This window comes from Rhagoletis zephyria, unplaced genomic scaffold (assembly GCF_001687245.7).
Source record: "Rhagoletis zephyria isolate East Lansing unplaced genomic scaffold, Rhagoletis_zephyria_1.1 Rzeph_scaffold_11868, whole genome shotgun sequence".
In the NCBI taxonomy this organism is placed as follows: Eukaryota; Metazoa; Arthropoda; class Insecta; order Diptera; family Tephritidae; genus Rhagoletis; species Rhagoletis zephyria.
In genome coordinates, this window is record NW_016168943.1 from 1 (window position 1) to 18,331 (window position 18,331).

Here is an 18,331-nt window from a genome sequence, read left to right on the forward strand (position 1 = left end):
CAGACAAGTGCGTAACATATTGGAAACGAAGAGTGGCATTCTGGCTAAAATAGTTGAAAGTCTTTTGTAAGACAACTGAATGACAGAAAGAAAGAAGTCTCAAAGAATTTGTTTATTCTGGCACGAACTTCATACAAAAAAGCTCCCTTGTCAGCATTATGGTGAAAAGTTCTTGTCACAGAAAGCCTTCACTTTATTCACGCTGCTTCAACAGTCACCGAGTGAGGAAAGCACTGACGTGCCTGCCATTCGAAAGAGCCAAGGTCGAGTCATCTTTTTCTTAATTTAAATTTCTTTCAGGTTTCAGGTTTCAATGTTTTAAAAAGAAAAACATTTATATACATATATGTATACTTTTTAATTTGTTTAATTTGGAAACATTTATTTTATTTGTTTAATTTATTCTTTTTTTTATTTTTTAATAATAATTTTTAGTTTTATTGCTTTACAAAAAATAAAAATAATTTAATTTTATTTTCGGAGGCTTGTCTTTTTTACCTTATTAAATCATTTTGTTTTCTTTTTTAATTTAAATTTTAAATTTTCTTGTTTAAAAAGTAAAAATAGTTAAATGCCATTACATTTTTAGAAACTTATTTTATTTATTAGATATTATTATTTTTTTTTTCTCTTTTTTAATTTGATTTTCTTTAAACTTTTAAAAGAGAAAAATACATGTTTTTAATAAAATTTTTAGAAACTTATTTTATTTATTAAATTTATTTATTTTACGTTTAGTTGTAAGATTCTATTGTTTTAAAGAGAAACTTTAATTTTTGAATGATCATTTAATTTAAAGAACCTGGTTTTATTTTTTCTTTTTTAACTTAATTTTCCTTTAATTTTTAGTTTTTATTCTTATAAAAAGGAAAAAATATATTTTTAAGCGACTTATAACATTTCCCGCATAAACCAAGTGCAGCGAACACACACACGCACTTGTGTTTAAAAGTAATTCGCTCATTCTTAATTGGGAATGCATTTTATATGCAATTCTCAAATCTCTCTTCGCTGAACATAGTCAAGTGATAATTCGCTGGTATTTCCAGCCATAGTCAATGCTAACCCAGCTACGGCTTACAAGCCACACAGAGGCTCTGCATGAATGCATCCCTGAATAAATCCCAGCTCATTGCACAGCAGCCTACGGCAGCTAGAGCATGACTCCTCCAATGGAGTCCCCCAATTAATACATGGTAAAAGGGTCACATCTTGCGCTACCGCTTCATCAGCCTGCACGCATATCTCTCTCTCTCTCTGTCATATCAGGCAGGTTGACTTGATGTGCACCTATAAACCATATAAACACTCTCAAAGGGAATCCCTACCTCATTTACCCCTCTAACTCGATCACATCTCTAAACCTGGTCTCGCGCTATCCCTCCGGTGTTGTTCCGAACAAGGCTCATCATATCATCTGTGGAAATACTAGATCTTTTACAGAAGGTAGCTGTGAGCTCACCGAATCGCTTGCAATCAAAACATCGAATACGTAACATCGGCTTTTTACGACTATAAATCACCCGACTTCGATGATTTGTATACCCAGGCTATCTTGAGATTTGGACTAAGCTTATCTTACCAATCTTAAAGGATATGCGTATTTACTGCAAGTTAAATAAGATCATACATACATACATATCCTTTCCTTGAAGACTAGTGGAAGTCGTCTTTAGCCCCAGAGCTTGAAAACCTCACTTATTTGCAAAGTGTACTTCCAAGTATGAAATCTCTTTTAGCAAAGGTGTTCAAAAAGTGGTATACATAGAAGACATGCGCAAGGGAGCACTATCGCCATTCGTTTTTTTTTCTAAAAATTTAAGGAGCGATGCTTGGTAAGTTAAGTGTTGAAAAAAGTTGCCAAAATTCCGTAAATTTTAAAAGCTGTAATTACAACTACTAAAATCACGTTATAAGTTAATTTTAATAACCCTCTTTTGTTGCGAATGAATGGTTTGCTATAGAAAGCATACACTAAAATATTCGATATACAAATAACTAGTATTTATGTAGTTATATAAACCTATGCAGGTAATATACTAAATATGCATAAGTATGTGTATAAATATGTATGTATAGGTGTGGTTATAGATATGTATACCTAAAGGCTACGGTTTATCTTAATCCAACTAAGCTAAAAGTATGTATGCCTGTAAATATATCTTTTTTCAACATGAAATTACTTACTAAAGTGAATATCTAATTAAATTTCCATATATGTATGAATTGAGAAAAACAAATCTTTCATAAAATAAATTTGTGTTTAGACATAGCAGAATATCGGTAATCAAGCATTCTCTTGCTGATTTGAATCATCCTCAGTTTTTCAATTAATCTCATTCCGTTTTCACTTACCAGAAACGTTTGTATAAACTGCCTTATAATCTGCAATTCATTTAAGAACGAGTTAGTATTTCTAGAGAAAAATTGATCTGAACTTTATCTGAATTTATTTGCATAGCTGCGAGAGATTCGAAAAAGTAGCAGCAAGCGAGTAAATGCAAACCATAAGCAGCGAGTTTTTATGCAACGGCTGCACCAAATACGAATGGTTTGAGAGAGGCCGATCGATTTAAATTTTGTTTTAACTAACTCGTCCCACGATCGAGGATATAAGGGATGAAAGAGTTGTATTTATGCTCAGCTGTAATTAAATTACTACAAAGTTTATTTGTCTTCACAGTTTAGCGGCGATTCATTTGAGTACTCATCGAACACTCGAAAATTGTTTTCGAAGGAAAAAAAATATTGATATCCTTAACCAGAATATTATTATTATTTTTTTTTTTTTGGTTATCTACAATCTACTTACCACAGCGGTTTTTCGTTTTTTTATTTCAAAAGTATGTAAGTTTTTGCAAGTATCTACTAAAAAGATTTTCAACAAATTGCATTCCGAATAATTATGCGCAAGTTCTTGACAATCAGAAATTATATATTTTTGTTTTTAATTTAAAAAAATAATAATATTCCCTACACCCATTATTAAAGTAAACGCGATTTAGGTAACATATTGGTTTAAATTTGGAAAGGATAACTAGGTAACTAGCTTAGTAAAATAATAGGACTTTTTTAAGACCTACTCGTCCAAGAAACTTCATTCATTTTATTTTATTTTATTCTACATCACATTCTCCTTAATTTGGTACCCATAATTTAACTAAATAATTTTTTGCATTAATCAAATCGTTGATGTTTCAAAGTTCTATATAAGATAAACCTGACGTCAGAGAGAAAACCTAAAAACGCAGTTTTACTATAATTAAGCCTCAGTTGCGTGAAGGTATTTTGTAGTTGCAAAGGTTGCTCCTTTTAACTTTTCTTATTTTTCAAAAATTGCCGGTGTATAAATGCGTTTTACAGCCATTTGAAAAAAACTGCACTCAAACATTTTTAATAAAACTAGAAGTTAAAAAATTACCCTTTTAAGCCCTTCGGCCGTCAAGGGTTAAAATATTATCTTTACAAAAATTTTAGAAAATCATATGCCAGTATATAAAAAAACCCACTAGTTTAACATCTACTTATTTAGACGTAATTATTTTTGCTAAGAAAAACCGGCATTTAGACCATAATGGCAGGGTGTAATTATTCGGTTCCTTTTGGGCTTTTTACATGTAGAAAAAAATCGCGCTCTTATGTAGTTGAAGAAGTGTTTTTAGTGTGATAAAGAACTTTTTTAACTTCATTATGAACTTACTTTTTAAATGTAAAACCTTGAATGCCTATTTACATAGTCGCCAGTTGGGTGTAGGGTGCGGGCGTAGTTTAATTCGAAAGCAATTGAGCGATATGCATATTATGTAATGTCTAAAGTTCTGGCATCTACATTAATAAATCATGCTAATATTGCTACCAACTACTTCCTAGGTATAGTTATTTATGTGTGCTGAAGAGTGAGAAAAGAGAATAGATGCGCAAAATAATTAAATATTTCAAGAAAATAAAAAACATTGAATATTCTAAATTGAAAGTAAGGCAAATCAAAGGTCTTCCTGAAAAAATAAAATAATATTGAAGAGCAAATTAGTAGCAAGTTAAGTTAGTAGTAGGTGGGGGTTGTAAATAGTTTGTGTGTTGGTTTTTTGAAACGGCAGTTTGGTGAAATGTTGACTGGCAAAAGTTTGGTAGCATTTTAATGGAAAATTTTGAAACTAATCGTGAGGCTTCAAATTAGCTAAAATAATTGCATGAAACTTCTAGGCGTAAACGAAGTTTGTGCTGGCGCTGAGCACGTGAGTGAGAGAATAATGCACAAAACTAATTGCAAAAATTTGCTCCAAACAAGAAAGAAAGAAGAAGAATAATACATACATACATATTGCACAAAAATATATGAAAATATGTATGCAAAATAGAAATAAAAAACAAGGAAAAACAATATACATATGTATGCACACGTGAGACGGCTCTGAAAGCAAAAAATTTATGGCAAGACAGCCTGGAGTTGCAACTTGATTGAAAAATTTATTGCAAGCAAAAAAGATCGTAAAGCAATAGTTGAAAAATTTTAAGCGTTTAAATAAAAATTGCAATTTTAATTTAATTTTTTTAATTTTAAATCGGCATTTTCGCAGTCCCTGAAATCTTATTTAAGCAACTAATTAATTAATTATGTAGCAAATTTTTACGTTCAACTTGAATAAATTTAGCGAATTGAATTAAATCAGAATGAGATAGAGAGCGACAGAGTAAGGAATAAATAATTACAAAAACTAAGAGCGATACGTCATCGCCTGCATTCGAATTGCATATAAAAATATGTAGGTAACGAAAGTTTTCTATTTATGTAAATTTACTTATTAGCAATACAAGTTTTTCATATATTAGTTAATTTCAATTTAAATGGCTGAACAATCGAACAAAATTAATGGCAAGACAAAATTCTTGCCGACTACTTACAGTTGCGTCAGTTGCCTGTGATTTTTGGATAATCAATTGCGATGTTGCGGTGGTGAAGAGTGGCAGTGGCAGTGGCAGTGGCGGTGGCGGTGGCAGTGGGTATGGTGGTCGTGGTGGAAATGTGGTGGCAAATGTGGTGACAGTGGTGGTGGTGGTGGTGGTTATGGAGGAGTAGTGATTGGCAAAATGTGATTGTTGCATTGTCGGTGGTTGTGGTGGTAGTTGCGACGACATTCAAGTGTTGTTGTGATGCAATTTGTTTTGTTTATGTATACATATTTTTTTTTTGTATTGTTTTAGGTAGAATTAGGATTTTCATTTAGTAAATTGAAAGCGTTTCAAATTCCATTCGCATGTTGGTGTGGTGGTGTGACATTTGTTTTTGTTTTTATTGCATGTATTGTTGTTGTTGTCAAGTTAAATTTTTCATCACAACAGTGTACATTGCGTTTCCCATGTGTGGAAAAGTATCCAAAAGTTATTGACGTGTTTGTAGATTTCAAGTGTTTGCCAATGCAAAAACCATTTTAAGCGCAATTTTTGCGGATTTTCATGTTTTTTTTTTTTTGCAATGTATTCGGTTCGCGTTTGATTATTTTGTGCAAGTATGTGATGATAATGTTTTTGATTTTTTTTTTTTTGATATCGTGGTTTTGTGACGTTGGCAGTGGAGGTGCGTGTTTTGCAGAAGCAAAAAAAAAATGACAAAAAGGCTCTTAAATGAATATAATTTAATAAATTAAATTCTGTTTTAAAAGCATAAATTTAATCCGAATGCTATGTTAAAGTTGAGCTAAATATGTATAAAACTTAAGTCGCTTAATGATTAATTTTAAACTAAAATTTTTTTTATAAATTTTATGCTTAAAGGTCTTGCCAACTCATACATGTAATTTCCTAATTTTTTTTTCAATCGAATTGTGATATTACTCCAAACAATTTTATGGCAAAAAATAAATTATATCAACTCTGAATATCGGTAAATCGGTAAAATGTATGATTTTTTTTTGTTGTAATTGTTGTTGCTGTTCTTGTTATTACTTACAGAAAGAGTTAGAGCTTACAACTTGTTGTAGACAAACGCAAAATATAGCACAGTTGTTGGTAGGTAAGTACATAGTTAAATTAGTAAGTAATAGTAAGTAAGTTGGAAAATCTTAGGAGTTATTTAAAAGAGCATTCCATAAAGTATTTTAAACAAATTAAAATTAACACTTAAACATTCTAGCATAGATAAAGTGAACATATGTATTTATTATTGTACGAGCATGTATGTTTTGAAAATGTTTAGTAGCATGAACACGGAATAAATATTTTTGTTTTTTGTGATGAAAAATATGAAACCATAAATAAAGTAGAGTCCTAAGGCCACTTTCAGCGATCACTTTAAAGGCCAGATTGTCTTCACTTTTCACGGACATATATTTGCAAGAGAATTACTACGTCATACACCCAGAAAAAAAATAGCTAAAAATATTTCCCTCAACACATGATTTGGTAAATTTAACTAGACCAAATTACGTGTTGAGAGAAATACATTCAGCTGATTGTTTTCTGCGTGTAGCTTTGAAATTATGCTGCTCAAAGTCACAGCACAGAAGATCTGAGTTTTGTTTTATTGGCACTCAAAAGTTGCAGTGTGTCTTTGCATTACAAAAGCTTTAAGAAAAATCAATTTAAGTTAAAAAAAAAATTATTTTGTGCTTTTTTTTAATACGTTAAGTACTTTGTGCCTGCACTTCGAATCACCACAATCCTGCATTCTTCCCTAGCCTTTTAAAGATTTAAAAAGAGTATAAATTCAAAGTATGGTGAAAGCATGGGCATCACTAATTGGGCGTTTAAATTTTAAAACTGAAATTGGCCCTAGATTTAGATCACAAACAACCAAAAAAAACATAAATAATTAAAATGACCTCAGTAACTGCAAAGTAAAATAAATCCGGATACATATTTTCCACATTCAACGGAAAAGAAGTTCGAACAGAGTAAAAGTCCATCGAGATTCATTCGATAAAAACATATTTTGGAAAAACATTAAAAAGGCTCAGCACACGGACATCAGTCATAGAATTTTTATTAAGTCTAATCAACTTTGGGAAAACGTTGAATATTTTTCCATTCTTAAAATTAAAATTTAATAACTTTAACTTTAAAAAATTGTGGCTGAGAAACTACTTAATCAGTGGAAAGTAAATTAATGTAAATTGTAGAATCTTTACTCATGGCTCCAGCTGGCATTGAATATGATGGGGGCGTATATCTTTTAGCTTTTTGGTTGAAATATAATCGCAATACTTAGGGAAATGGGCAGTGAAAAGGTGAAGAGGCCAGAGTATTTAATAGACGTGCAGTTTATTAAGGCATTAGCCAACCCTTCAATGAAATGGAAGACTTTACTGTACACAGTTAAAAGTGGGAGAATTGTATAAAGGTGTCTCAAATAAGATAAACCTGTTGAATCCACTGAACTTAAAGTTTCAGAAAATTTAGATTTTCCCAGGCTTAGTAGTATTAGTTTGCTAAAAATTTAGTTATATAATTTGTGTATTTTCATAGTTAATTCTTCCTTTTCGCTTTTCGCGACGGACTTATTTCCAGATTCTATACATATACAGGGAATATTGCATTCGATAAAGTCGCCAAATGAATAACTATGGTGTGCAAACCTCTATCAGGCAGATCCTGGGGATACACACCAAGGATGCTGACATTGATGTACACCATGGTAGCATAACCAATAATAACATATGGGGTATCAGGATTCAACGTAAAGGTCATTCTTGTACCCGAACTACAGCATCTCACAGGTCACTTTATTATGGAGAGACACGTACTGGCGAGCATATTATAGTGGCATACAGACGGCTCTAAGGTGCTTCAGCATATTGAATCAGGAGTATACGGACCGATTCTTAAGTATGCAGTGCCCTTCGGGACGTTCCCTAGCGTCCTACGAGTGGAAGTTTGAGAAATTAGTCCGAGTTATAGTTAGGCGGCACTTTTACCTCTGTCATCCTTCGGGGTCAAATCCTCATTGGTTTTGGCGTATATTGGGAAGTTTAATGTCCTGGCTAAGAAAAATGCTATCTAACTGATACGGGTACCAGAAAGTGTTGGCAAAATGTTAATCTGATTTAGGATCAAAAATTAGCGATTAAAATGTTAATCGCGATTAACGATTAAAATTAATTAATCGTAATCATCTGCACGATTAATGATTATTTTTTTTTTTTAACCTTTAATCGTCGGTTGTGGTTACGATTAATTAATTTTAATCATTAATCATTAATCCGATTAAAAATAAAATCTGATTAAGTGCTCTAGTTTGTCCGAATTTGAAACAAAACAAGAGTTATAGTTATTGTTTTGTGTTTCACGCTTATAAAAACACACAATATATAAAAAAAATTATTATTATATTTATTAGTAATATATAAGCAGGGAATTAATGAAAACGCATACCAAATTGCTTAGATTGATAAGGAAAACCGACTTCGCCATACCCGGTTAACTGACCTTGCGTGCACACGAAAATTCCAGCGTAAATTAATTAATCACCAAACCTACTTAATCAAATTAATGGTTAATGATTAAAAATTAATTTTTTTAATCGCGGTTATGATAACCAGCTTATCAATTAATCATGATTAACTGTAATTGGATTGAATTCAATCGAATTAACCAATTGATTAAAAAATCAATCGATTAGTAGCAACACTGGTACCAAGGCAGATGGTAGTCGGGGAAATGAGGAAACTGATCACTCATCAAGAAGGGCTGGTGCCTCGACTACGACAAAGGGGGTGCCCAGAACTGCGACGGTTGCTTCTCAGATTGAAAAGGTTGGCCACATACTTTAATTGTAGCAATAGTCATACAACTGAAAAGAAAATACCAAACTGGTGAAACTGCATTGGCGACACACCATGGGGTTCATCAAGTTACGAGCTTACCATGGAGGGATAATCTAAAATGATACAGATTTCTCATAAACCTTCCCAAGTTGAGGCCAAGAATTATTACAGTTTATTTGACTGCTCATTGTAGCCATTTATACAAGCTAGGGATTTGGTCAAGCGATCTAATCGTATATGTAGAGAAGCAAACAACTTTCCCGTTAAAACTTAAACGAATTTGTACGACGCCTTGGAGACTTATCTAGTAAAAGCAATTATTCAGGAAGGAAGGCTACGGTTGTAAGCAGAGGAGCGTATGAACATATATACATATTAAAATATCTTTACTTTATAATTCCTGTGTTCGTAATTACTTAGGGTATTGGAGAGAAGCAATTTCGTTAGTAGTTACACTCGATTAGTATGTACTTATTTACATACTCGCCTAAAGTAAACAAAGTACAATTTCCTACTACTTAAATAATAAATTGCATGGTATCGCAGCTACACACGAAAGTAACGACTATTAGTCAAGCTTACGGTTAGTGGTAATTTTAGCCTTTTAGTTTAGCTACAGAGCCTACTAGCCTGCGCGACTGCCATAAATTACTTTAAACTAAAAAAATAAAAATAAAATAAAAAATCGCACGTACAATTGGAAAATGCCTACCAATACAATAAGCGTTGGTAAAGGGTTTAAACAAAACAATAAAATAACATTTTTCGATGGTTGAAAGGAGGATCAACCTATCTCGGCAGCCACTTATCTCAGAAAGTTTATCAACAACGCCTTATTTCAGAATTTCCTTGAAGAACGCCTTATTTTAGGAAAACGCCCTATTTCAGCACAATTTTCATGTATTTTCGATTGAGATCGTTCTTCAACCAAATTCTGAGATATAGCGTTTTTCATTAAAATTCTGAATTGGGACGTTCTTCAATCAAATTCGGAAATAGGGCCTTCTGAGTAGGGGCATTTTCAAATTGGCTGCCGAGATACATATGTAGGTCGTTCTTCCACTCAGGCATACGAAATTACAATAAAACATTATTAAACACAAATGTTTTCCAACAAATGTCAACAACAAAAACACACATAAAATTTTACAAATAGGAAAACAACTTTATGATTATTGTAGTAAGTATTGGTGTAAGAAGTGTTTTGTACTTACATCGTGCTGGTGTTGTAATTGTAGTAGTTGTTGTAGTAGGTAAGTAGTAGATGAGTTTTTGTAGATTTGTTTTATTATTAGCAGTATTTTTTTTTTTTCAATTCATTTTTTTTTTTGAATGTTGTTGTGATTGCGAATGTTGGTAATTTTTTAACAAATTTTTGTTTGATTTTTATGTTTTCGGTTGATGAAAGAGATTTTTGAAACGACAGCAAGAAAATTTAGATTTGACAATACAGGAAGTTTTATAAAAGATTTATAAGTTTTTTTTTTTTTGACGATGAAGATTTTTAGTTCGTGTACAATAATACATATTTGTTTGCACAGCCAAAAGGACAATTGTTTTGAGCGAAAAAAAAAATAGTTTAATATTTTTTTAGATAAGAAGAAAAAAGTATATAGTTGTATACATTCAGTGTTTTAGGTGAAATATTTGAAGTGACATCGTATCGAAATGTCGTGCAAGTGTTGGGATTTTGTTGTAGTATATTCATGGGAGTATAGAAGTTTTGTTTTGTTTTTTTTGGTTGTGTTTATTTTGAGTGGTAAATATATTTAAGTGAGTTTTAGTGGGTATTGGAATTTTTTTTTTGTTTTTTGGTTGGTTTTTTTTTTTGTTTTGTTTTTGTATATGAGACCCCATTTCGTATTTGGTATTTGATTTTGTGTGTTTGTACACAAATAAAGTACGAAAAAAAGGAAAATTTAAAAGAATTATGATTATTATTTTTTTTTTGCGGTGATTCATTGCAGAATTTATACGTACGTATACAAATGTACATATTATAAATTACTTAGNGTAAAATTATTAAAATTGATAATATATTGAATAAGGCGTAAAGAGGTCATGAATGAATTGTATGTACGTAGGTGAAGTAGTTATAAATAAGTCTGTATATATATAAGGCCTGAAAATTCGAACGTATATATCGTCGCATTTTTTTTTGCCATTTAGAAATGAACTATGCATCATACGAAATAATTTATTTTATGATAGAAATATATATATTTTTTTTTACTCGAAGTAGTTTTATTTCCCATAAAACTTTGTTGGTCTGCAAGTATCTATTGGCAAGTTGCGTTTTTTTCGGTATATAATTTTAAATACTGTTAACAAATAAAGCTGAATACGTAGCTTTTCTATTAATTAATAATTTCAAAAACGCTTTAAGCAACGCAGAATCGAAAGCACGCTTGCAGCCTTATCTCAATGAACGCAAACAATTAATAGACAGTTGGTGATTATACATATTCAATACGTACGTATATAGTAAGCAAGTTTATGCATTTAAATAAATTTTTGTTTATACTGAATTATTTGCGTATATATAGTTTGCTTTTCGATGCTAAACACAATAAACACGACCTAACAGCAAAATGCATTCATTCATTAATATTTAAATACACTTCGTATACATATGTATGCATAGGTAGATATTTATGTAATTTTAAGAAAACAGTACGAATACTCATTATTTTGTAAATAAATATACGTATTTAATGTAGCAATACGCATAACTTGCTTAAAGACAATATTCAAAGCTAACATTGCTTCGCTTCGCAAATAGTAAAACAATTTTTTATAGCTGTTTTTTTCTGTTTTTTTTTTTGTGGCATTTGGCTGAGCAACAGCTCTTAGTAAACCAAGTTAAAAGAACAACGGTGCTAAGCAATTGTTTTTCATGTAAATAAATATGCAATAATTACCCCGAATTCCATCCATAGCGCATCTACGATACTGCCCACAACAGTAATGAGATCGAAAATGTTCCATGGGTCCTTGAAGAAATTCTATAAAAGCGAGAAAGATTAAGAAACAGTTTTAGTAAAAAAAAAACCATCGCATATCGGATACACTTCAATATTTATATATTTAGTTATTTAATAGCGGCTGAAATTTACAATGCAGTTACTCGCTGTTTAGAAAACTTTTATTTTTATTTTTTTGTTTTTATATAAAATTTTTTTCGTCCACCAAATCGACACTTGGTTTTTTAACTTAGTTCTACAAAATTGTATACCTACCGTACATCCAAAGGCTATAACTTTGAATATGGTCTCCAAAAAGAAGAATAATGTGAATACCAGATTCATGTAGTTCAATATATCACTATGAGTTGGCGGTGCATCATGAAACTACAAAAACAAAAATCATCAAAAAATGATTGCTTTTTTTTGGTTTTACTTGGTGGAAAAGGGGGAAAACCAATATGTATATTTACGTATCTATGAATCATAATACGCAATAAAAATGGGTTAGTAATCTAACTTTTAATGAAATAAAGTTCAAAATGACCAAATCACGATTGAATATTTTTACAAAAAAAAATTATATAGAATGTAATGGCACAAAACATTTCTCGAGTTCTTCTGTAGCTTTTAGTTTGCGTAAATTGTTTTCCGATTTTGAGGAGCAAAACTGACTTCAGTTCATTCTAAACGAATGATTAATGTGTTTTCTCGCCAAGTGATGTTAGAATTGAAAAACTGCCTCGAAAACTAAAGAAAATTCCGATAACGCTGTGGGGAAAATTTCAAGTTTTGAAATGACAGAAAAATACGCCGAAAAACGTAAACTTAATGTAGAGTCGCGGATTGTGGCTCTGTATACCGTTTTTCAGATCAGGTAATTTTCTCAAGATATTTTAATTTTTACCAAAAAAATCCAAACTTTAACAAGGAAAAAATTAAAAAAAAAAATCTTTCGCACTATTTTAATTTGCATTAAATCCTGTTCTTTTACTAACGATAAAAACCGATAAATAAACAAGTTGTAAATGGTCAAACGGAAATGTCCAATATTTTTTATATAAAATTGGTGCAGGAAATAATGCTACCCATACGCCACATCATACATGTTCGTACCCGTACATAATCGTACATGGCATATAAGTAGCAATTTCCGTGTTTAATTTCATTCGTAATGAAGACTTAAAATGAAAAATCTTGGAAAAATTACCTGTTCTAAAAAACCGGTGTACAGAACCGTAATCTACGACCCAAAATTAGGTTTAAGTGTCTCTGATTTTTTTTTTACTAAATATTAGCTGATAATGATTTTATTAAGAAGGTATAACAATGGCTCGTCATAAGCGCCCTTGTTTTTTATTGCCTTGAATATTTATGTAGTAAAATTGTTTTCCAAATAACTAAGCCAGGCTGCTGCTAACCCACAATAGCTTAGTGTAGAGTGGATTTAGGCACCAACTTGAAGAAAATAAGCGAACCTGGAATGCCTCGAAAGACGAGATACGTATTAGAAATTTCGGATGAAATTTACATGGAATTGATTAATAATTTTTTTCAAGTTTTTATATACCAAATTCGTTGGGACTCCAATATTTTTACTTGAGTAAGTTAATTTTAAATTTATTTATTTTAATCTTGCTACGCAAACAAACGTGAATTGGCCAATTGGTATAATAAATATTTAAACTTTAAAAAGAAAACTATATAAACAAAAACTATGGGATCACAGTATTTTTATGTTTGTAAACGTGTTTGCTCTAATTCTACTTTTCTGTTATCAATTAAGGGTTTCATTTACACATAGCACTTAAAAAAAAACGTTTATTTTAAATTAATGCTAATTAATATGTTTGCGTAACCCTAGGATTAAAGGGTAGAGCATATGCTTTTACTAACAATTTTAAGACAAAAAAACTGGCTACTTATTATATTAGCTAAAGCCGTGTACTTTCATATATTTGATTGTAGGTTTCTTTATGTATATTTTATATTGTAATTTTCGAGTAAAAAATCTATACTAAATCACTTTACGAATTTTGACTAAAACGAAAATCTAAAAAAACTACCAAGGGAGATTGGTTTTGTATGTACATCTTTACATAAAGCTCTATTTCAATTAAAAAATGAATGAATGAAAACTCTAGCACTATGATCTTTTACGCAAATTAGTCTAATTAGAAAATGTTCCGAGAGTTCAGCGCTTTGATTTCCTTATAGCTATCATAATATACAAATGCAACACGGTTAGGCAGTCTGCCTACTAATATTTTAAATGTAGCCTTTTCTGGCTTGAAGTACTATGTAGAAGAAGCTGCGATTGATACTCCTTTTCATTTAGCTTTATGGAAAATTTGCTTCTGTCAGACAATGTTTTCATTCGAATCTTTATCTACGATTTATATTAACTTTCGATTTCTACATGAAGACAAGTACCAGTAATGGATAAGTTGGGTGCACTCAATACGTACTTGTACCCTATAAAATTTAATTCACATTCTACTAACCTCGGTATTGATTTTGCTAGTGGCAAACATAATGATAATTCTAAAGAAATTGATACCTATGCTACGTAGATTTTCTATAGAACCCTACAAGGAATACCAAAAAATGTTTAAGGCATGCGTCGCAGAGGGTACTTTAGAAAAAATCAACAAAATAAATATTTCGGGAACGAGAAAAGAAAAGAAAGAGACGTACGCTATTCTAAAGCTTTTGAGATGGGAAATTCAGACAAAATATTTTGATGAAAGTATTACCTTGACTTTTAAAATTACCCTGAAATATGAGGGTATTAAAATTTTGTTTGTACTGAAGCCAGTGTGCAATGAAAATTTTAAAAATTTTGAACACATATTTTTGCTCTTCCTGAGTCGAGGAATCTACGGGTTTTAGTCTTTTTTAAAGTTTTACAAGCTGATTTTAAGTAAAAAGACATTTTCAAGATCTGATTAAATGAAGAATAACCTTCACCTCAAAACCGACCTTTTCGAGTTTTTTGTTTTATTTTTACCTAAAACATGCAATGTACCTAAAAAACCTAATTTTTTTTTGTTTTTTTTTTTTTACCATGGAAATGGATTACTTTTTAAAAGTATATTGCAAACTTGTTTTATGCCAGAAAAAAAAGGAAAATTACAAACTTAGCACAGTTATTTAAATATTCCGTTTGCTTGATGCCAGATGCGCCACCATAACAAGGGCATTGCAATTAGGAGATGCACACTTTTTTTTTTTTTGGACGGCCACTAAAAGCAAATTTCAAATTCTCCCTATGAGATTTCTTGGCATTTTTGTAGTTCCTAACATTTCCTGGCATTAGCTAGACCTCGAGTAGAAAAAAATATATAACTTCTTTAGACTTGCATTTTTTATTCCTGACTTCCATTTCTTAAAAGTAAACCCAATTTTATTGTTGATTTTTTGTTTGTGTTTTTTTTTTGCCTAGCTGTGCTTTGGTTCGAGTAGTGTTAAGCTGGAGTATAAAAGTTTCGCTGTGTTAGAATCGCCATGCAGTAATGCTATTTATTTGCAAAGGCAATATACATAAACAAATGGAACAAATTGTAAAACAACAACGTTTATGAAGAAAGAGAAGCAAGTTGAACCATTGAAAATTGTGCTCCACGGCGTGCTTTACAAAATTCAAAGTATTTTATAAACACATGCAATTTTGTAAATGTACTTAGCGGCACAAAAAAAATAAAATTAAATAGTTGACACCGAAAAAAATTGCAACAAAACTCACCTTTTGGACTGTCATTCTTTATACGAAAATATTACGTATACGCACTGTTTTTTATGTACCATTTGACGCTTACAAGCGCAACTAATCGTCTGGTAAGACATCAGCTTTTCTAATAACTTTCTCTTTACATTGTAAATTTCAGCTGATATTTAGCGGTAATGAATTACCAAAAGCTTTATACCGTGTTTACATGAGGCGATTTTACAGGCAACTTTAAGTTGAAAGCAACAATCGCCTGGTGTGAATGGCCTTTCAATTAATCGTTTCCAATGATGTTGGGGGGGGCAGCCAACTTTTGATTCAACTAATAGGCTCTAAAATTTACTCCAAAATTGCCCCATGTGAATGCCGTTTTACTAACACCATGCATATAGTATTCCGCTTTTGGTCATACAAATATTTGAACCACTCTCCGTTCTTTCAATTTACATTTTACTATTTATACCACCTACCTTTACACCAAATCCAATTATTTTCAGTACTGTCTCAACGCTGAACATCCCCGTGAATCCCATGTTGATATATTTTAGTGATTTCTCATACATTTCACCTTGATTATGGTACTGTAGAAATTCATTATTAGTTTGGTTTTTGATTTAATATAGGCAATACATTTATGTATGTATGTAAAAATAAATTTAAAAATTTTAACTTATAAAATTTACAATTTAATACATAGAAATACATATTATAATGCTTGTTTGTGTTAGTTAGTCTTTGCTAGAGTAAAGCGCAAATAAACCAGTTACACAGCCCAGAATGAAAGTCGAGTATTTAAACGTTTAGTAGATATGAACACATATATACATGGAGTATTTACATAACTACTTATATAATATTTTTCGTTATTGATCATGATCGATTCATGGTCCTTATTTACAAGAAAGTTACATACGAGTTTTCTAAAACGCATGGCAAAAGAAGAGCATAAATCTAGTTGATGAAAATATTATCACTGCTCACGGATATATTGAATGGACGCTTGAGATACATAAGAAAAGGACAACTGAGTAGCATAAACTTCTGAAAAGCCTTTCATGTACTGTGTTGGGGGGACAGTCTTCATTTTAGTGGGCTTAGTACTTTGTATCTATGATGCTTGTCAAGAAGATTTCTACCAAACCTAAGAGTAGAGTTACCACCTTTTTAAATACAAGGTGAACGATTAGCAAAACGAAGATTTGAGGGTCAACTATGTTGCGTTTTTTCCAGGACATAGAAACATCAGTACGAGGACAGTTTTATAAGTCGGCAAATTTTTGAGTCTTGAGCAACTTATGCCTCTTAATTTGTGATTGACAGCGGTTGAAAATAGAAAAACTTATACTCCTTACGAAATAAGTAAATTCGTAAGCTCGCTCATAAAGCATTATTTTTACATACAATATTCAGTATCAACAATTTCAATCACTAAGAATTTGTTTATTGAATTCGCTTCTGGTTGTATCAGACAAGTGGCGATAAACGTTCAGGTCTCCTACAAAATATAATAACGCCGGAAGTCCTACATGCAATGATATTGGACGAACGGAGATTAAAAACGTGTTAGGTGGCTCAGATTAAGGGTATCTCAACTGTCTTAATATGAATTAGATCACGAATTGCGCCTTAATTCAGCATATTCTCCATATTTACTATTATTTTCTCTGTGGTAAGATGAGTGGGCTGCATATAGAAGTCGTTACTAAAAAACTTTTATTTAAAGGAAAAAATACGCTGAGAAATAAAACATTTTCTTGTCGAAAGAAAATAACTCGTATTTAAAAAGTCGGTCGACTTTTCACAAGCATCTCTAGAAAGTAAAAATGTGCATGGCGATTTGAATCCAAATGAATTGAAATATATATTTTTTTCATAACTAAATTAAAAACCTAAAACAAAAGAGACAAAATATATTGAAAAAAGCAACAAATATATAAAATAAGTTTCTAAATATATAAAGCATATAAAAAAATATTAAAATTAAAACTATAAAATCTAAAACTTAAAAAAAAAATATTATAAAAAGAAAATATTTTAAGTACTCAAAATTAAAAAAAAAATTATTTTTAAAACAATAAAATCAACAAGTAATGATAGGATCTTAACCAGATTAGTATGAGATCACCTCTGCATCCGATTGATTGCACCTCTGAGATCCGATGCAAAAATAATTATCGAAATCGGTTGACGTGGTCCAAAGTTATGCGGTAACATAACATAAAAAAAAAAATATTCCGACGAACTGATAACCTCCTCCTTTTTTGGAAGTCGGTTAAAAATTAAATTTAAAAGAAAAAATTTTGCTTCCCCGGGATTCGAACATTGGATACCTCTAATGGCACGCCAGCACTTTGCACTTTAGGCCATTTTGACTGCTGGAGCAGTGCGTACATTATCTCCTCAATTGGTTTCTGTCAAAAGAGCTTTTCACCATGAGAGTTGTCAGGGAGCTTTCTTGAAAGACTTTCGTGACCGAATAAACAAAATCTTTCCAACTATCATGTATACTGTTCTTCAGTAGTCTTACAAAAGAATTGCAACTATCTTCGCCAGAATTACCCTTTTAAAGAAACACGAATAGAGAGCCATTTCAAACTGCGTTTAGGAATTGCATACATTTGCCGACATGGCAGCGAAAAAAATAAAAGCAAATTGGACAAATTTCTAGGCGATTTTTGGTGCATATTTGTTCGCGCAACAAGTAAAAAAAGCTTAAATTTTTATAAAAATTGTTTCTTTCTTCACACCTAAAACACTTAACAATGAACATTTACAGTTCGGGAGAGGAGAATAGTTTAGATTCAAATTTTTAAGTGAACATAGCCAAAGACAAGTTAAGGTATGAACACTGCCAGTAAGAATTATAACGCAAAGCGAATTCA

The 18,331-nt window shown here is 31.3% G+C and overlaps 1 protein-coding gene across 1 annotated transcript; it reads right to left on the reverse strand.

Annotated features, from left to right (window-relative positions):
• Positions 1-4,902: 4,902 nt before the first annotated feature.
• On the reverse strand, positions 4,903-16,026 carry LOC108377292 (voltage-dependent calcium channel type A subunit alpha-1-like; the record flags this gene model as incomplete). Its single annotated transcript, XM_017633554.1, has 4 exons — positions 15,920-16,026; positions 11,681-11,764; positions 9,974-9,979; positions 4,903-4,917 (listed from the first exon to the last, which is right to left on the reverse strand). Coding segments are annotated over exons 1-4 (198 nt in total), but the record flags the coding sequence as incomplete, so codon positions are not given.
• Positions 16,027-18,331: the final 2,305 nt, after the last annotated feature.